At 42.4% G+C, this 22,024-nt stretch overlaps 1 protein-coding gene across 1 annotated transcript in view; it reads right to left on the bottom strand.

Moving 5' to 3' along the window:
• T265_14473 (hypothetical protein) overlaps positions 1-22,024 on the bottom strand; it is a gene marked incomplete at both ends in the record, with an annotated part of 45,728 nt that overhangs the window by 19,625 nt on the left and 4,079 nt on the right. Inside the window, 6 exons of the mRNA XM_009173803.1 lie at positions 3,754-4,311; positions 12,314-12,472; positions 13,056-13,217; positions 14,889-15,327; positions 16,793-16,941; positions 17,989-18,797. Coding sequence (XP_009172067.1) covers positions 3,754-4,311; positions 12,314-12,472; positions 13,056-13,217; positions 14,889-15,327; positions 16,793-16,941; positions 17,989-18,797 — 2,276 coding nt within the window. The remainder of the gene's footprint in view (positions 1-3,753; positions 4,312-12,313; positions 12,473-13,055; positions 13,218-14,888; positions 15,328-16,792; positions 16,942-17,988; positions 18,798-22,024) is intronic.

Genomic DNA, 22,024 nt, shown 5'->3' with positions numbered 1-22,024 from the left:
TAAATGGTACAAGTCCCAAAAAATTATAGCATGCCCTCTTTCCCTCGAAAATTCCTCAGCATCACGGGAAAGCTCCAGGAAAGAACAACCTTCCTGTAGCGTAATCCACGAGAAGAAAATCGAAGGGATCTCAAAATTGCAGAAGTCGTCAGCACTTTGTGGAAGTTGTCCCGCTATCGACTTGAAATCTGATACAGATTAACTAAACCGGTTTCACCCTTTGCCAACGTCTAACCACTACAACTTCATCTAGCGGTGGGTTGTCGAGCAGTATAATTAGTTTCAGTGGACACCGACCGGTCTCGTGCTTTTTGTGAAGACCATCGTTAGTCTTAGACTTTTGGACAATGTGGTAATTCTAACGCTTGAAATGGCGTTACCGTTACGTAGCTCTCAAAATAGCATACAATCAACCTGCGTGGTTAGAATCATATGTGTCTACCTGAAGATTCTGCCCTAGATGTTACATTCATTCTGGCTGAGGGGTAGTGTTATTCTTTCTATCAATCCGGCATCCCAACTTTTATCCGGTATGATTATGGCATCCACCCGAGCTGTCTCTAAAATCATATCGGTAGCTTTTTTTTGGTGTTCGGATGTACACAATGGATTTACTGCTAACTTGACTCTTTCAGAATGAGATTCTTCATAATACGGGCCATCCTAGACAAACTAAATGATTGTAATGGTTCAGATAATTAATTGCCTAGACTGCTGCATCAGTTACAGTAGACTGCCAGTGTATTAAGTCGTCCCCACCACGAAATACTAGGAAAAGCTTTAGCTAACAAGGACAGGTATCAAACCAGTGTGATGGTGTAACGGTGATACTGCTGATGGGGGAGGCATGCAAGTAGTGAACTTCGCTTTGCGTCTCTTGAAAAGGGAGATGCGTTGCAGAATTTTTGGAGTCACTTTGTAGCATTTGCTTGAATTTCGGCAACAGTGAATGAATATCCAGGAAAGTTCAGGAAGATGTGTTCAAGAAAAGATGGATATTCCGTTTTTGTAAGTAAGATGCAAATGAGAGTTTTGCTTCCCTGTCCAATATTCTGTAGCTAGTCAGTTGGCATTTTATAATAAATAACTCCACAGCAAAGGCCTTCTTCCTTTTTGTGGTAGCTAAATAGTCGAGAAGAGTCTACAACGTGCTGCATACTGTCTCTTGTACACCAACCTGAAAACCAAGTTACTTTTGCAGAGCTGACAACCGCTAAAGAGAGCCCTCAGTGGGAGTACTTAACTACCCCTAAAGGACTAGGCTTGCTGTTTGTTAAAATGATCCTACGACCTGGCATTTCGACTGGAGATATCCTGTATCAGTTGAAATTGAGTGATAAATATGTAGTCAAATACGAGCGTATTTGTCTGTAGGCCTCAGAGGATAGTTTGTCCATCAACTACATAACCACGGCCAACAAAATTCCTGTCTGAATAAGGTGTGGCTCAGTCACACAATCAAGGATTTAATCAAGGATTTCATCCTATTCAATGCAGTTACTTACACCCTCGACTACAGACTCAATAATAAACTAACATGATCCAGCTTTGAATGCAGAGCCTGGCCATACTAACTAATTATTTGTTATTCGTGAATGAAGGACTATCGTCCTACATATGGCCATGCTCGTCTTATGGTAATATCTGCTGGTTCCATCGTTACGGTAAACCCGCAAAAGCTTGAAAAAATATGGACGTGGCACCTGCTGAACAGATCAATGCAACTGATGAGCAGGATTGCTTCCTCAGTCTCAACTTAAGTTTTCAGGGTATCCCACATTGTTTTAGTTTGACCAGATTTTCAGGTTACAATGTGTGTTTTTAGGCCAGTTTTGACTATTTATAGCTAACCTCGACCAATATTGTGTGGTAAGCCGTGCGAAACCTCGTTGAACTTTGAATAGACTTAGAATAGACATTAACTATTGATCCATTAGGCAGAAGAACGACGAATTAATGAGAACGGTAGTGAACGTGTGAGATGTGCGACGGTATCCGCGGTAGCTATGTCGATAGGGCATTCGCCAGCTAATCGGGCTACCAGGGGTTCATGTCTGATCAGAGGGCTTTCCTTGTAACTGCATTTTGCGTGCTTGGGTCCGCACTCAAGATAGACGGTTGATCTGGTGGCCGCCGATTTGTAAGCCAAGCTTCACAGTTAGATTGTAGATGTTTCGTCATCAACAGAGGTGACAACTTCCGTGCGTAGTCGGATGGGTAATCCCCCTTAACTGCTTGAATTTATATAGTTGTCAAAGTCTAGCTGATATCTATATCTGTAAATGGTTGGAGGGGAAACGCCTTCCCTAAATCCCACTGGTTCGTTTCGGATTGTTTTTCTTCGCACTGATGATGTCACATCGAATAGTTACGAAACGTTTGCCTGCTGAATTTTAAGCTCCGCGAACAAATCAGCGGTCACCTGATCAACCGCGAATGAAAGCAACAGGGCTACAAACATTCCGGTAAATTTCTCATATCCCCGATGTGAATGGAATACACAGAGCAGAGCAACCGCCTCTATGAGTGACCACCTCTAAGATAGACCATTTCCCAGAAGTCATGGTCCTGTGAAGCCACCGCTCAGAAGGTAAGGTTTGTGCCATGTCATTTTTCCCAAACTGTTTTTTCACGAATTCACCACACATTACTTTTGGTGATCAGCTAACAAACGTGTTCTGTAGGATTTTTGTTTTCTTGCGTGTGGAAAGTTTGACCGATTCACGAATGATGAAAAGCACGGTAGTCACAATACGAAACTGACTGAAATTCTGACCCAGATGTCTTGGTACCAAACTCAGGCCTTCACTTTCCTAAAACCGGTTAGTCAATGAAGGGATTTCCAACTCATCTGTGAGGCCATAAATAATCGAGCAATCGCGTAAAAGCACCCAATTTCGGTCCTATCCTTATTTTGGTTGTTCAGTTAGCTTCTTGAAAAATAAGAGGACATATGCAGCGACTCAGGTGCTGACACTCTCAAAGTGGACTCAAAGGTCCCTCAACTGTTCAACAGAAAATGATCGGTCTAATTCACGTTGCTTTATTGATTCACTTGTGGCTGCAATGACCGTCTCTAATGAGGTGCGATCGGAGCTGATTAAGTACCATCTCAAAGCATCAACAACCATTGATCTTTGGCCTGAAATGCCCATCTGGTCGAGCACGTAGCAGGCAACTAGGTACTGGATGACTCCGAAAATTGATGCACTATTTTATAACATGTTGCTGTGTTGCAGTTAGTTATCACATCGAACGTAAAAGTCGGTTCACACAAAGCTTCGGCTAATTGGTCTTGCGGATAAAACGAGAGTCGAGATGACCCAAATCGAGATTCACATTACGCCTGTTTTCAGCACAAAAACGTTTGACCGAAATAGTTTGTCTTTTCCGTTGGACTCTTGGTGTAAACATATATTGTCGAAGTGTTTTCATCAACTTTATATCTGAATAGTATGCACCAGGGGAAAACTCTTCGATGCTATTCCGGCTAATCCACGGGCATACCTCTGACCGATTCGGCTGACCAACACCACAAAAGAGGAGTTTATCTCATCCTGTATCAACCAACTCCTGAAACCCAGTGAATATCTCTCAATAATATATGTCACTCACTCAATCTCGACCACCCACATTCTAGAAAAAACTTGATGCGGTGATACGAACATGATAACAGCCCCTTCTGGTCTACCAGAAACACGTTCTTGGGGCATGGAGATTGACCGTGATGAGGCAGCAGAAGAAATTACTTACTTGTCCAGCCAGAGCAAGACCACTAAAATATGCGTGAATGGGTGTGCGAGCCAGATTGAGAGGTTTGCGCAATCCCATCTGTGACGCATTGACGAAAGCAGTAAACGAGTTCTCCACGACTCGCATGCTTTCGTGGGAGTAGTTTGGTGTACCAAGACGACTTAGCAGGTGGTCCACATAGTTGAGATGCCAATCGATGACATTATCCAGCTCTGGACAGCCACTAGATAGGCTTCCAGACAAGGTAGTTTTCACAACGGTGGAATCCTCTTTAGAGGGAGTTATGGACGAGATAGAACTGGTTTCATTGGATTTCCTTCTGCCGTCCTTCTTTTCGTCTAAGAATGCAAACGACTCCCACAGCTGTGTCAAAGTATCAACCTTTCCAATTTCGCAGCTTTCTGGTGTGGAGATTACGGGGACAGGCTTTGTTCGACTGGCTTGAAATTTGTCCGTCCATCGAAAATCTTTTGACACCTTATCCTTGACTTTTGTGGGCGTTTTTAAAGATGTCTGCTCAATTACGGTTTCGAGATTTCTCAGTTCCGACTTCAACCGCTATGTTGTGAACAAAAAATTGACAGAGAAAAAAAATTAGTTTTCACAAATAGGAAATTTCATTTGAGAGCTGACAATATCTATTGTGCCAAGAGGGTGCACCCTTAGATTGAGGACGTTGTTGACATAACTTCGCTAGGACTGCTGCCTTCAAACGTGCCACGTTGCAGATACTAACAGAGGAAAACTTCCATGACTCTCTGCCAAAAGTCCTGTACTGAAGAAGACCGGAACATGGAATGTGCACATATACATACGTATTGCATAAAGTGACACGGATTTGTTTTTTATGGATAGCATTTTTCTATGCTTTCAACAGTGCACTTCTCAGATTGTCTGTTCAAAGGGAAATAACCATATACATGTTTTGGTCTCCTTGAATAGAGAACATTCCTGGGAAATGAGCTGAGATTTCTTAGTTCGAGGGTGGATTTTCTTAAGCAGAATGGGACATAGAAACAAAAAATAATGCAAATTCCTCAGCTTATTAACGCAGAATCGTACAGAACAGGTTCATGACAAACGATAAAGCTTGATAACATAACCAACCAAATTAGCTGATCATCGACGCATTGAGGAAGAAAAGCTACGGATAGGAGCACCGTCGCGTGTTATGCGGTAGGGAATGTGGATTTTTTGACAACCGTTACGTGCCTTGATTTCTGATACCGTTTCCACTGACCACAACTATTTGTTGATCCGGAGATTTTGGCTTCGAGCTGTTGGCACCTGATCCTGTTGGATCCACCACAGTGATGTTTATGTTGTCGGAGAAAGTGGCATGTAGCAAGCACTAGTAATACATGACCAGTAAGTGGATAGCCTTCGTATCAAACTGAAGCAAACGGGAATCGATAGGTTGTTGGAGCTTCGATTGCATGAACTGAACTCACAGCGAAACTCAGTAATTAATGAGTGACTCATGCAGTGTGAAAGGTGCATTCTCGAGGTATAGTTTTGGTGGTGACACCGGTGAATTCGCGTCCATACACCCAGAAGTAAACTGGACGCTTTTGCAAAAGTGAAAACAGGTGAAAATACGCACGTGCGTTTGTGATGAATATGCTATATTCACACATAGATGTGGGGACATGCGACCAGTTGGCTGTTGCATGCCAGCATAACCAAACTCAGCCGTCTGCACAAGCTCTTCCCATAATGAATGTATGTGCACTAAATTGTTTTAAACTAGGGGAAAAGAACCTTACTTTCATTCAAACGCAATTCTACAGTCCCCGTAAATTGTTTTGTATACCCTGGCAGTGCACCTATAGTTTACTACTAAGCCGAGTTTGTGGATGATAACCGTCATCGTTATACTCGAAGGCTCATAGGGGAAAGTCATACTCTTATTCTAACACCTTAACTCTACCATAATAAATTATTAACATCAAAGCATATGTCCTGATCATAGTTGGTGTGAGCGGCAAGTGGCTCAAAATGAAAGTATTTGTCAACTATGGCTACTAGTCTGCTCATAATGATTTACAGCTGTTCTGTCAGAAGGCCAGTGTAATAAATGTTTATTCCAGATAGGTAGCTGAAAACGATGCGGTCACCTCGAAGGTTACATTACCGAGAATTAACTGTCCGCATAATTCAACTCAGTCATCAATTGGTAACATGTCACCCATGCAATCTGGTTATTTGTCATGTTAGGTTTCCAAGGCAAAATGAGATTTCTCATGAAGTCACGGATGTATCTGTGCGGTAGATGCCATAATTCAACTCAGTCATCAATTGGTAACGTGTCACTCATGCAATCTGGTTATTTGTCATGTTGTTAGGATTTCCAAGGCAAAATGAGATTTCTCATGATGTCACGGATGTATCTGTGCGGTAGATGTTGCGAAGTTGTGTTTCAACTTTGGCCATGTTTGAAACTCAATACATGATCCTGAACTTTATCCGAAAGCAAGTCTGTCCACTCGACAAACAATCAAGTGTTGAAGTTAAATACGCAGCAAGATGGGTTTGAGTTCGTTTCCTCCTGGAACCAAAAAAAGATGAACGGCCAGACACCAAGCTTTAATTGGAGGTGATGTTTTCGGCACTAAGGCAATCTTTGTCATTGAAAGGAGAACCAGGGAATCAACACAAGCTGATCGCTCTGGATAGAGCATGTTGTATAATGTAACGGTGACTGTTGGGTTGATTGAGTCGTGGAGTGAAGCTACAAGTGGCCCGCAAATAAGCTGACCCATCTGGCCTAATTCTAATTGTGCCAACGAACTAGTTTCATGAATGGTGGGTGTAAATTCCAGGAGACTAATTCCTTACCCAAGCCTATCTAGAAACTTATTGCACTGGAACTGAATGGGACTTTGGAAATGGCTGAATAGGGACGTCAAATAACATATCAACTTTCGCATGCTTATGTTGTTGTGCTATTTGTATTTTCAGGTGGTGGTTTAAATCATGAACATTTACTTACTTCTTCCATCGCACGTTGTGAATAGACCTCACTCACAAGCAACCAGAGATCACAGGATTTCGCCGTAAACAGCGAAGCATAGTTTGCTAGGAAGCCCATTAATACATCTCTATGTAATATGGTTAATGTGTTGATGTAATGTGGCTAGAGGACTTCATTTAAGTTTTACGTTTAACTTCTCGTTCGATGTGTTTCTGGTCGTTACTCACAATACCACTGGATGTTAGCCCATATAGATGGGAAGCCGTTATGCGTGTTGGATAAAGTGGAGACACTGCACGCATCCATAACCTCAGTCCAGTTACCCAAATAGCGTGATTAACGCTGTTAGTGGTGACCTTGTGGGTTAGGTATGTATTCTGATCTGTCATTACTGAAGCAGTTTTGCTAACCTGTACCGGAAAGATAGAGACCCGCACGACGACACTAAGTCTCACGATGACTTAGGGAGACATTGGACATGCCACCTAATTAGGTCCATCTTCTAGTCCTGAAACGTGGAAGGACATGGCCAAAGAGGTCTGCGTAAAATCTGAGCGGCTGTTGATATTCGATGTTGATTTTTATTGGTCATCCATTTCGTAAATCTTCAATAACCTCCTGCAGCAGAGGATTATGTGTAGCTTCTTAAGCGACTGTTTCAGCAGAGATGGACGGATGTTCAACGGGTTTGGAAAGTTTGCTTAGTTTAGTCTGTCCAATGAATCGGATACCGTTACTGCATCTTATTCCTTGTTGGAATTTTGTTGAGCCGTGAGACACGACAGCGCATTAGCATTGCATAAAGAAGACGTAAGTTTTTGAATAATGTTTAGTGGTAATCTAGAAGCGTTGAAGTTCCGTATGAGAGATGATTCCCAGGAAGGACTTCGGATAAACGAAAATAGTCGGTAATGGCCTGTGGTTATTTTAGGGGGACGGGGGGAACAAAAACAACCAGTCACGTGGTACCATTTTCAATTTGTTCATAGAACTCATCGGAGCTAAAACCTCTATTTCATTTTGCCTGTAATTCTTCTCTTTTAAGGAGACTGAGGGAGGGACTTGATACGACTTTCTTGAACCTTCTGAAAGATAACACCAATTTTTCACTTTGAAGCACCAACTGTTTGATGTCCAAAGTAACGCATTACTAATATCACACAGATCACTGCAAACAGCTGATTATTGACGCCGTTAGCCGCCAACAACTCTTATTGGCGCACCTCAAAAGTTCAAGAAAATCAGCCGCCACACAAAGCATAAGTTCCCTGATCACTTGATACCTTTAACACTGCAAGATTACGTGTCACTATACATCACCTCAGTTGTAGGCGGTAAACGTTATACTCTAATTCCTCAAACGTTTTGCAGATTGTAGGCCCGCTTATGAAAACAAGCAGCTTATAATCAAAGTCTTACCACTTATGGCAGTTAGTATTGGGAAATAGCTCTACTTTTTATAATTTCATTAATCGTAAGTACATGAAGAACGTTCGGTTTTACAACTGTCTGTCGGAAACCTTATATTTATCCACCAAGAGTGCACCCCTCAAAAAGATCACGAGTGGCTCTCTAATAATAAAATTAGCAAAGGAGCAGATATGGATCATTTTTAACATCTGTTTTTGTTTAACTAACCGTCTTTTCATAATGGGTATAAAACCCAGTCGAGTCAACGTTTATTTTGGCTGTAAGTGACTATCTGTTATCACTTACCGAAACTGCTTCTAGTACATCTTAAGCGTGTGAAAGAAATCTTCGCAAGGCGTTATTTGATTAATACCTGCAAAATTTTACTGAATCTGGAAATCAGATTGAATGGTGTGCTCACTTGATATGGAACCTATGGTTGCCTAGATCCTCTCACGGAAACGATAGATTTTGTACGTTTTCCCAGTGGACTATTCACAATTAACTCTCGCCACCTGAAAACCTTAATGCCAGCATTATTTGTGTACCAGGAATTTATTTTAGTAGTACCAGCTATCAACGCTGTGATAGCTTCTTGAACCAAAGCTGACAGACGCCTTTATGAACAGACAATAGTAAACTGCAAAGACCGAAATTCAAACTGTTCCCTTTTAGAAAAACAATATTTGGATGATTCCAAACATACTCTCGTTAGCGCACGAATTTGGTTTTGACAAGAGAATTAAATAAATCCGGCTGAATCTGTCGTTTTAGATGTTCAGACAATAGCTGCATGGCATTTTAATCAGCGCCAAGAACAGAAGACTGATTAAAACCTAATGCATGTTTATCATTACTTGCGCCAACATATTCAGTTTGTTTTTGGGTTCGAACACAACACCAAATTTCTCACTTTCCATTTTAAGGGGACCCTGGTGGCTCAATCATACATTTAATGCAATATAAACCTACAAGGACTGGACATTACTTTCCTTTTACCAGATGTTGCCCATTGCACGAACCTTAGTTCACGCGTCCGGACCGGTCTGCAAACCTGATGAGGCAAGCGGGCTGTTTAAAATCACCTACCTAGAGCTATTGACATGCCGTCCTCAAGTATGATGCTTTTGCAGATGATACTGGGCCTGGCAAATGCAACTGACATAAAATAAATACATATTTCAGCTGGAACGCTAAGCACTCAAAGCTAATATTCAGTCGTCTCCACTAGCAGCTGTGGCTACCGAGTCATCTAAAACCTAGGTTTTACCTACACCAGTATAACTGATAGAAAGTTTGAGATGCTGGCCAGAGGACACTTTCCCAAACAAATTTGCGCACCAAATCTTGAGGTGCACAGTGATTTAGTCTTAACAGCTAAAGCAGTTCATTTTATCCACCTATAATTCTGAAATTAACTCATCCTTTCAGGCCATTGCGAGACAAAGGCATTCAATAACTGCGGAATTTCTCAAGACATTATTGATCGATCTGTCGAAACCAGTGCTATGCTATCAGATAGACTCAGGTGTTCGTCTCAGTATTGACCAGGTTACTTTATGTGCAACCTAATTGACAAACTTATTGTGACTGCTTATCATTATCCTACCTAGTTTAATTTGCGTTAAACGTTTGGTCACTGACAAGAATAATATCTCAGCAGTATTGTTCTCTCCATACTTTTCAAACTTATGAAAGCAAACAGATGTCTGGATGCCTAATTGATTCGACACTCACGTTGATGCATGATGTACTCTGTGAGTGGCACAAGCCTGTTAATGTTCACACCGAGAGCATCGTGCATCTTCGTTGACAGAACGGATCGGTGCTGCATACTCGTGTTGCAGAAAACACTACCTGGAAAGTTATAGCTTCATTTGATTGAAGGGAGACCGTAAGTTGCAGGTGCCATTTTAGCCAGGTAAGTCTTATCCGTGCATTCGCACAGTCAGACTTGAATGTTTCGTTATGTGCATACTCGTGTTGCAGAAAACACTACCTGGAAAGTTATAGCTTCATAAGGTTGAAGGGAGACCGTAAGTTGCAGGTGCCATTTTAGCCAGGTAAGTCTTATCCGTGCATTCGCACAGTCAGACTTGAATGGCAATTTCGTTATGTCCCATCGTGTAATCCCGGAATCTGTATACGAGCCTTGGCATGATGAAATGTGTGCCGAGCTGTTTAGCACATTCGTCAAACAAGGAAGGAACCTGGTTATCTGAGGAGTTCAAGTAAGACCTCGTTTCATTCTTTTGATCCATCTACCTTACTCGAAGTTGTGCACATCCGATAGAGTTCGAAACAATTTTCATCAATATCGGCTCTTAGAAATGTCCTTCTTGCGCACGATGTAAAGACTTGTCCTTTATATTCGATTTCAGCTTCGTTTCACATCAAACTNATCGGTGCTGCATACTCGTGTTGCAGAAAACACTACCTGAAAAGCTATAGCTTCATAAGGTTGAAGGGAGACCGGAGGATACAGGTGCCATTTCAGTCAGGTAATGTCTTATCCGTGCATTCGCACAGTCGGACTTGAATAACGGTTATGTCCTGTCCCATCGTGTAATCCCGGAATCTGTATACATGATGAAATGTGTGCCGAGCTGTTTTGCACATTGGTCAAACGAGGAAGGAACCTGGTTATCTGAGGAGTTCAAGTAAGAGGTCGTTTCATTCTTTTGATCCATCAGAGTTGTGCCCATCCGATAGAGTTCGAAGCAATTTTCATCAATATCGGCTCATAGAAATGTCCTTCTTGCGCAAGACGTAAAGACTTGTCCTTTATATTCGATTTCAGCTTCGTTTCACATCAAACTATATATAGTTCCATTTGCTCTGACGCACGCCACAAAAACGTACATTTCAAACACTGAAAAACAAGTCCTCTGCAATCATATTATTTCATTCAATCCTTTCCTCATGGTCACTCACAAGGCAGAGCTAAGCTGTTTATATCATCACCTAAACATAGGCTTTTACTGAAGAGGTTAGTGAGACTTACATAACAGAGGGCACCGCTCAGTTCTGTTTGCGGGCAATGCGTATTCACTGGTCAGTAATAAAATCTGTTTAGTTTGTTATCTACGAACGTTGATTCGTAGTTCAGCCAAACGACTGAATGTTTTGTTCGACAACACATCCCCAATTTTCACGACTTGTCGCCCCAAATCCAGTCTTTCTCTACGAAATGCTTCTAATGTTCCAAATTAACTTACCGTCTGGATAGCCTGTACTGCACTGCCGGAGGGAACAAAGACAATATACTGTGTCTGAACGCAACTCACATATCCAGCTCACTTTTTATGTGACGGTTAATCACCCCTACGTCCAGCATATGCATCACAGGCAACGCACAAAGAGAATACATTTCATCAGATGAAGCTAAGCCATGTGAAGATATGAAAAACAAAAACGCCGTTACATTCGTGGATTCCGGGTATGCGGTGAAAAACTCATCCTAATCAGTCACCATGCTCACAAAAACAGTACCCTTATATCCTAACCAAAATACTTCGACTGTGCTGAATGTCTGAGTAAGCATACCCGATTGTCCTTATTATCATCTTGGAACTTATCGTCGTCATGGGGCCATTTTATCATTCCATCAAGAGTTTGCGGGACTACACAAACGATGACGAAAACAAAGTACACACCCAATTCATAGTGCCGCCACCAACCACGCTTATCATTGTGAACGATCTTACAGAGTTTGTGCAACCGGGTTCAGTATTTTCATTTTATCCAACACGAATACACGCTTTTCACCATCATGGGTTCTCATTGTTTGATTTGTGAGTGCCGGTCAGATACAATTTGACCTAGCAGTCAAATGATTTGCTTTTCGGGTGATCTAGCGAATTTGGGCTTTCTTGTTTTTGTTGTTGTCTATAATAGCCTTCTGTTATTTCACTGCGAACGTCTGAGCACTGTTGAGCCTGAGTGAGCTAAACCTAGTTGACGGTGCGATCATACCGTTATGCAGTTTCGCTGACTACGGCGCTCAGAAAGAAAAGATGTGAGCTTCATCTCGGTGGTTTGTTTTACACAAAGAGAACAAATCAGTGAACCATGTGTAACAGCTGCGCGATGGGGCTTTCTGCTGTTGAAGTTGCTGTCATCCATTTAAGGTCGTGTTGGTATATTATATTCCGTCACTTGTTGAAACCAACTTACCTGCAACAAACGAGGAAAAGCCGAATGAGGATTTTGCAGAAGGCTCAGCTTATAGTAAATTTTTTGGAATCTCTCAGATATCGCGGGTTTTGCTTGAGTTTCACTTGTCCGGGCAGTATTGGTTTTGGGCAGATGTAACACTATGTCGGAAGTTATTGACTGAAAGTAAAATGAATCATATGTTAGTCGATTCAGTAGTTCACTATGTGTGGAGTTATTCAGTGACCAACTCAAGTAGGTCATCGTAACACAGTAAGAGTGGTAGTACTAACCAGCAGCGAATTATTGGGTATTGTGGAATGGAAGTCATGTAGAAGTGCCCCAGATGTCATGTGTCGTGATCGTTTCGTTTGAAAGGTTGGTCAAATAGGATTGAAGCACTTTTAGAATGTCTCTATCAACTTCAGGAATATTGCATACACCGGCTTCTCGGAACTCTAGAGACTTATATTTCCGTTTTGTTCAGGGTAGCAAAGTCAACTCGGCTCAAATTCTATGCAATTCTTTTATTTACGGGTCACAATAGATTGTGTGGTGTCACTAGTTAGTAGCTGTTGAGATACTCAGTTATCTAGGATTCTCATTTATTGGCTCAGAGCAAGTAGTTGGTTTGAGTCACATCTGCGGCAAACATACCTAACCAGCTATCGTGGGCCTGGGTAGTTGAAAGTGATCTGACCTAAATAAAAATAAAGACACACTCAGTGAAGCTGAAAAATCTAGCGTAAAAAATATCACTCACTGGTTCCAGAACCACGATTTGTGCTTGTGACACTACTGCATCAAGATCTGATTCCTCATTCAATAAAAACCCGGTATCCAGCGTGTCATTTATGACGGAGTTTCTAGGACCCCGCAGTCTAGGCTTCTGACGAGGCTCCTCCAAATTCTTTTCCTCGAGGTCCTGCAAAACATGCAAATTTAGTCGCGTGATTTCCGCAATCGATAAAAAGCGACAGACATAACACAAATCAGATGCCTTTTGGATAACAAGCTACTAGGAAACAAAAAGTGCTCGGTGACATCAAAATTCAGTCCTTGGAAATATAATATGTGATCATGCATAGGATCTTGCAAGACAGAGAACACGCTAGTTGTCGGTCATCCACATCTCCTTTCTCAAGGTGGTACTCTCAAGAGGAGTCGCTCTATTTGATGGCAGAATTTTCCAAGTGCGAAATATTCAAGCTGGAAATTCCCAGCTTTCCGTACACAAACTGTAACGTAAACTGTTTCTCAAAGTTTCAATTCAATCGCCTGTGAACTGCCTGAATTGTCGAACCTCCTAGACTCACTGACCATTCTTGAGCTTTACTTAGTTTAAGTAAGAGCCTTCGATCAGCTGACGAAAGGTTACTAATATTGTTCAGTGATTTGTAACAACTTCGAACCTCCTCGACTCACTGACCTTTCTTGAGCTTTACTTAGTTTAAGTAAGGGCCTATGATCAGCTGACGAAAGGGTACTAATATTGTTCAGTGATTTGTAACAACTGAGAAGCAAAACTAGCGTTTAGATATGTATATTAGAGTAGATTTTTGGGTAGTAAACTGAACTATATGCACGTGAGATCATGCTCCTTTGCAAGGTGTCCCCTTTCTGTGCCACGACCTCATCGATCATGCGCTGTCTTCGCTATCGTCAGACGATGCAACAATGCAACAATTTCATCCGAACTCATGACCTTGCTCGGCTGTCTTTTACGGGTCTTTTAGACAGAGGTCTTGTGAGATCCGCGCAACAGCTTGAATATTCCCACAGCCTTGGAACAGTCTGCGAGATGTGTTGACCAGTGATAAGCGGTCCCACATATAAGGACTTACAAAAAGTCTTCGCGCCATCGTAACGAAAATCTGTCCGTGATTAAGTTGATGTAATGAACAATTCACTCAGCCCAGTTATCCTGGTCGGATTGAATCTTCGTGAGTCACTCATCCATTAGCGCTAATACTACCGAACGTCAAACACGGTGATTTCTAAACACAAAGAAAATCCTGGCAGATGAGCTCTGCGCTAATTATAAGCGAGGTAAAAAAGTTCGAGTTTGTTTTTGGAAATAAAGTTTAACACGAAAAATTCTAAAGAGCCTCGCGGGTCAACTGTATGAACCAGAACCAAGCTGAGATAAAACTTTCAATTGTTCTATTCTTGCAATTACATCATACAAAGTAGAGTTCGAATGCGCATCGAAACATAACCTACGGAACGCTTCCGTAGGTTTTGGTGCGATCATTGTGATTAATGCGGGTAATCCTGAAAGTATCATGGGGGTCAATTTAAAACGATAGTTGCGAACTTATACCCACTTTATGTATTGAAATGGAACTTGTGAGGAAATTTGTATGTATACTTTGTCCTATAAACAGACGAGATAATGCTTCACATAAGGTCTGGTTACTCCGTGATTGATAGTTTGTCACCTGCCTCACATAATACGGTGTGCGCGCTATTGGCGCTGAAGAAATTCCTGTATCAGTCGTGCAGTGAGGGTACATAGTTCTAAAGATACAGCCTAAAATACTTATTTATTGATCTGCGAACCAGTCTTGCCACATTCTAACGTTTATTTACTCACTGGCATTGAGATCCAGTGTCTCAGCCTAGGTTTGTCATGAGAATGTCGTTCACCGTGGTGATTTTGATGTAAGCCAACGATGGTGACCTCCCTTGATCGGGCCTGAGAGAGTTGTGGCTGCCACGCTGGGATTCGTTCACCTGAAGTTCGCAGCGTGCAGGATCTGGTTCGACTCACATCGACCGAGGAGTCTGTGGATGTAGAGGGTGTCTGGTCTGCCCCCGGGCTCGTTTGCCATGATTTGTTCACATGACCCGCTTCAGTAGAATGTAGGTTGCTTCCACTGGATTTTACCTCTGCGGATGTGCTTCGGTCTCGAGCGTTGAGCTGCTGCCGTATACTGGGGTACTTTTGCTTTGATTCACTATTAGAATTTGACTTCCGAAGATGGGTTGGCATGTAGTATACGAAATTAAGGTCGTCTGTGTCTGCAAGTGGGCTAACATATGAAACGACATGCGTTAAGGTGAGCAAGAAGGAAAAACGAAGTGTCTCTCGGTGACTCCCCTAGTGGTAAATCATAGAAGTTCCAAGACGAAGTTGCGCAACAATAATCGGTCACCTTGGTCTATGGACTGGATATCATTAACTCATATCTGGACAATTTATGAATAAACGCAAAACCTATCAACGTGTAAAGATGTAGCATGCTATGTTCAGTTAGCAGCTGTCGGTGGATTTCCGAACTGTAAGAGGGAGAGTGACATCATGTTCCCCTCCTTACTTTGGTCGATATATTGGAAAAAATGACGGTTTGATCAGCATAAAACGTTTCGAATAAAAGGGTGACCTAGAGGTTGTTTTACTTGTTTTCTGGCAGAATAGATACGCAAGTCAGTGACTGTATTTTTGTTTTTTATTTCAGTATTGATTTTCCGACTAAATTCGTACCATCCATAAACAATGCTAACGACCGCCCGAGAGAGACTGATAAAGAATTGGACAAAGACGCTGATGCAGCTGGTGACGAAAAGGATAATATTCCAACCACGTAGTACTTTGGTTTATGTTTTTGCTCTCAGCTACATCACAATTCACCGAAGAAAGTCGCGTGAAAAAAATCCGCTCTTATTTGAGTTTTATCAGCTTGATGTTGATCACGGGTAAAAGTGTTTATAACTATACCATTTTACCTCTAAGATTTGAGTTGCAGATTGTGGCCTGTGTACATTCCGTGGCACCAAGAGTCGAACTAAAAATTTTGGTTGATTAAAGGTGAACTTATGGAAAGGTCATTATTTGAGTTGGAGTGTCCAACCAATTCCAAGGTAAGATGGAAACATCACTACTCATCCTCCCTCATATCCACCTTGATGAAGTGCAAGGGAATCACTGATTCTTACTTGCCTGATCAAGTCGAAGTCAACTCGGTCTTCCGTCTACGGCATAACATACTAAAGCACTTTCAATGTTGGGATGTCCAACAGGATTCTAGAAGGCGTCAGTTCCGAATTCAGGAGCATCGCGATTTGAGGCAGATGCATGGCGTTCGACACCCAGGCTTGGTGAAAGCAAATAACAATTTGGTTATCGTTCTTCCACACTGATATGTGTTTAGTAAACTTATTCACGCTAAAATTACAGTAAATTGTCACGTCACTCGTAGCCAACTTAGTGTAAAGCATGCGTTCTGGTAGGATGGCTCATCCTGGATACTCTAGAATGACGTAACTAACCCAAATAAGCACTTGGGGTGACAATAATTCACCCCTCCAACTTGTTTACAGGCTGCTGTCAAACAAGCTTCTGCCTCATGTTATTCACAGTCAGCCGCCTCTCCGACATGGCAACCTGGTGAAAGTGATAGTTAACTAGCATGTGCTCCGAGGCTGCACCATGTGCTAGACTGTTACACTCGAATTCATATGGAAAGCAGATGTGCCTTGTGGCATCGCTCAACTTACCTCCATTCGACCAGAAAATTAAATCGAACACGGCCACTATGTTTCAAGTTCACCGAAACTTCGTAACATTTGGGTTTCAGCAAATCCAGCAGGTCAAATGCCTGATGTTGAAGCAACTCGCTCTTCCCCAGTCGTTTGATCTCGATTATCTTGAATGAACGAAATAGAAAGGCCTGAAAATGTATCTCTCTTAAATGTCTACATTCAAAAACAGCATAGCTGAACGGATGCAGTTGACCACGAATATATTTCTTAAAAAGATGTAGCTTTTTTACTTTACAAGAAAATAGTTTAAGGTCGGATGGGTCAATTGGATGTCGTTCAAGCTTGGCATCACAGTGCCTTTCTGACTGTAAGTCATCTCATGACTTGAATTCCAGCTCTAGCTTACAAGCTACTTCGACCTTCTTGTAGCAAACGAAGCTGAGCAACCAGTAACCACTTCAAAATTATCAGGCCTCCGCTCAGAAGGTCTATCCGGCTGCTGACAAGGGACGATACGTATTACACACACACAAAGGCCTAGTTGACTGAAGACCAGGCTCGTGAACAAATCGTGTATGGATTCAGACCTTTCACAGAGCTCGCTTGGCTTCCTTATTATCGTGTTTAGTTTCAACACAACTCGATCTAGCTTTCTAGAGTAAAGTCCACTTCCTGAACACGTAAATGGAAAGTAAGGTTATTCTAAATTCTCAACCACTCAAAACTAGTCCAGCAGGTTTCAGGCTTACTTGTTGCTACCGGACTCAAACACCTAGCAGGTGGGTAAGTACAGCGAAACCGCAGGACAGCCTTTAACTCGGCATACGAGATCATCATCATCAGAGACAGCAAGATCAGTGCTGTCACTGATGCTTCAGTGCCCCATACGAGATGTGGGATAGGCAAGTCACATTGCTGGAACTTTGATACTTTCATCTGTTCAGACGTGACAATCAGACGGTTTGTGTGATACGCATACACAGAAGCGTGTTACTGATGTTGCTATATTCACCACTGTCTTCCTGGACAAAGAATAAATGTCATGTTACAGTGACCTGTTTTTAACACGGAAGTCAACGAGACAGTGTGTTGGCAAACCCAACAACAAAAATGGAAACATTAGCAGATTAAGCCAGACATTCGGAAGACTATTTGCCACCTGTAAACTTGTAAATATGTGGAAACGAAACATAGCCCGTCCCAGGACTTACCTTCAAAGTGAACACGCTGTCGATCGCAGGACTAAACACGTAGGCTGGATTGTCCCAAGTCTGGTTTGAACAGGAACTGTTTCGCATAAGTACGCGATCTTTGTATACATCATCTTTGTGTCCCTGACTTGACGGAGGAGTAGTGTTTACACGTCCATGTAAGACCCACTTTTCCTCAACAGTACCTTTTTCGGCCAAGTTGACAGTGCTCCGATGGACTGGAATGTAGTTTGGTATTGTCTCGTTAAGTTCGAACAGCGTCGCTAAAATTGGTGGACCATGTTTGAGAGTGACCTTGAATTCATCCTTGTTGAAATAGTCACATGGACCGGAAATACCAGTCACTTCGCATTTCAATGTTCCTGATAGGTACTCTGTTTGAGATTCGATGTGACACAACTGTTGCTTGAAAAATTCTTCCTGTTTTTTGTTGGATTCAAACGCCATGTCACTTTTTCCATAGCGACTGTGCCTATGTTTGGTTTTGTTTCGCTTCACCGTATTATCTGCAAGATGGGTTGATGAAGTACGTTTGGCTGCAGTCGCTTGCGGCTCGCTATCCATCATCTCGCCTCCTCGCTCAACTGTTCTTGATCTGAGTCGCAACAGATTTAGCACTGAACTTCCCCATGCATATTTGGCCTGCTGTGAGTTTGGACGGTAGTCTAGTTTAGTTGGTGGGTACAATCCTCCACCGTCTTGGTCGTCTGAAGTCAGTACAAGTGCCGATTTACTGAACTCTCGACTTTTGAGTAATGGGGGATCTTCAATATGACGATGTTGTCGGCTACTGCAAGATGAACTCAACTCTGTTGGATAAAAGAGACAGAAATTTGCAAGGTTTTTACTGAAAATATGTAAAGAATTTCAAGCAAAGATTGGTAATGGGGCATGACTGCGCTTGGCGCTCTGGTTACACATGAATAAGTAGCCGACGGTGAGAACTGCAAATTTATCTTTTCTGGGATCTGCAATATTCGGAGCTCGATGAAGTTGGCAACCATAAATGAGCTTCCCGAGGTTAATTTTGACTCATGTATTGTGAAGCTAATTGTGAAACAAAAAAAAATAAGGCAGGGACCAGTGTCATTGTGTGCCTCGATTATTTGAGAATAACGACCAGGATTCGAATATGTTGAGTCCCATGTTAGCATCAGTTAGAAACTTAATCTGCAGAGTGCCTGAATCCGACAGAATACATTTAACATATTCACAAGCAAATAGCTTCAGAGAATAGGTTGAGTACGGTTGCCATGTGCGGTCCATGGAGTAACAGCTCACGTCACTTTCGTTAGGTCAGGAAAACCGAGGTTCCCAATCCATCCAGTTCAGTTCGAAGCCAGAACGATTGACTCCAAGCAGTTCGGTTACTCGGATTATGGTTATTGGTTGATTATTGTTCTGACATACACAGTGGAACCAAAATAGCTCAGCAATCCTCGGTGTTTAATGCTCATAATTCAACGCGTTCATCTTCGAGGCGCAACGTCTTGTTATAACCGGTTTTTTGCCACGCACCTGTCCCAAGACGACTCCTGATACCGCTGAAGAAGACCGTGGAATCCAGATCCAAAAGGCAGTAAACACTTGGATTACCTGGCACCAAATAAAGGTGCTGAGTGAAATTTCCACCGTCACGAAAATAGTGGATTTCACCACAGTGGGACAGTTTATGTGCACCTCCATAGCCCATTCAGTTATATTGGGAAGCGTACCTGTGACATTCTCAGAGGCCTTCATACTAGGTTGATCAATGGGCAGCGGTCTGACTAGTAGTCTCTCTCCTTCTGATTGAGGACTGAAACATGTGTGGCAACTTGTTTCAAAAAATCTAGACTGCTGTGAGGATCATACGTCGACTACCGCTGCCTTGTGGTTAGGAGAAACATAATCGTCCACCTGTCACGTTCTGGGTGCCTGACAGTGTCCCAGCCTGTGTATAATCATGAATTCCACACAAGCAATCTCATGTCACAATAATCGTCGCGTGGTGTCATTATCCCGGTCACATTCCTTGCTACATACAATAGAAACAGTAGGCGAAAACACCCTCCGTTTCTCTTTCCCCGCTTGGACGTTCCATTCATCCTCACGCAAGTGCCAGCAGCATCTCCGTAGGCTCTTTCATGGCGACTGACAGATCCTTAATGGCATAAGGCCACAGTGTTTTCATCCAAGGTTGCTGTCGATTAGGATGATAAAGATTATCATCATCATCAACAGCATGATATCAGTGTTCAACACCGATGATAATGGACATTTTCAACTGTTTCACTGTTTCAGGGGATCTGTAGTGCGCAAGATTCGGCTGCAGACAGCTTTCAAGAATGCCGGTCACTTGGTAAACCAGGGATGGTAAAACCGAAACATCCTGAGAAGTTTTCCCATTTCGCTCACTGCTCGAGTGTGACTCTATTAGAAGCACTGAATCCACCTCAGCAACACTTATTTAACATTTCGTCTGAGCCTGGGGAATGATCATATGAGCAGCTTGGGTAAACAAGCCAATGTATTTGACATTTCGGAGTCAAGTACTCTAGTTTCCTGAAGGCAGCGAGATAGAAAATATTGTACACCAGCTGTGACACAACCTGTGCCGACATAAATAGTTGAAACAATCGATTACCATTGTTCAGGAGCCATCCCTTGCCGTGAGACCTGTAGGAAGCATGAGGTTTGAGATCCTGCTGAATTTTCAGGCCCATACAAGAACCATCAGATCATCAAAGGGAGCTTCGGATTCGTGATTGGTCAGTCTGGGATTAGCAGGACAACTTTAAAGTGCCCCGAACTCACGTTTACTGTAGCTTATGCTATTGCAGAACAACTACATGACGGAACATATTCAACTGAAGTTCAATGTGAATAGAGCAGTCCAAAATAACAAAACAGATTTGAGGAAAGAATGCACTGACACAATTTGTCATCCGGCGTCTCAGTAACATTCACAGTGGCAATGCATTAGCTGGACGTCGAGAAACCAGCTTATAATGGACTCCCCTCCGCTTGACAACTGCGCAACCCTGCAGTCTCCATAAGGCAAGCTCAAATCAAAACTAACATCACAAGACGATAAAGAAAGACAACTGTAATCTATTCCAGTTTACAGGGTTTTTCGTTAAGACCTGTAAACAAAAAACCACCATGCCTTCGTTGCGTTGGTCAACTCAAAGTCCTATCAACGATTAGTGTAGAAGCAAACACCGAAAACAGAATCGTCGTTAACCTTTGCATACCCACAACCTCGCACGATGGATGCGTGATGCTTTTTAGTCGCCTTCCCAATAAAACCAGGAAGCACCCTCTCGGGTAAAGACTACAGGCGCACTAACCGGATCGCTTCAGCTGGGTACCTAAACATTTGTGGAATTTATCACAACAGATTAGAAGTAACCAACGTCCGAATAGTTAGATAACCACTGCAATAGATACGATGAGTGTTTGGTAAACATAATTCCAACTGGGATGATACTTCAACATTTGGATTGGAATAACTCTGTCAGGTAAACAAATTCAATTCCCACTCTGTTCATGCCTTATCGCTTAGAGGGTTTTTTCTAGGTTTATATGACGCGGATAAATGGGTGAGAGTCATGAGCTGGTTCCGAATTTTCACTGTGCACGTGTATCAATCAGCCGAGACAGCCATTTCCTGAAACCGGTTTTGGCTGGTACATACCCTTTAGGTTTACAGCAGACCGATAGACCTTGATTCAACTCGCAGTCGATCTGAGACCCATATAAAGGTAAGCCGTAAGGAGTGTGAGCAGTTACTACCTGGTTTGAGATATTGTGCACAGCTACAGGGTCTCATTGGAGAAAGAGTAGCTACAGGGAGTTATATCTGAGAGAAAAGGTGCTGCGTAGGTGGCATTTCTCATTCATTACCCAATCCCTCAAATACGTTTAATCTGTAAATCTCCTTCAGTTCGCTTTTTCAAAACTCTAATTTAGTCAACTGATTTAATCTTATTTCAGGGGACCGAATGAGAACAGCTTTCATTGTTTTGACGTTGACACGTTGTCACAGAATCAA

The sequence above is a fragment of the Opisthorchis viverrini genome, assembly GCF_000715545.1.
Source record: "Opisthorchis viverrini unplaced genomic scaffold opera_v5_199, whole genome shotgun sequence".
NCBI lineage: Eukaryota > Metazoa > Platyhelminthes > Trematoda > Opisthorchiida > Opisthorchiidae > Opisthorchis > Opisthorchis viverrini.
Note: the sequence above shows the minus strand (reverse complement) of the source record. Positions and strands in the feature narration are given on the sequence as shown.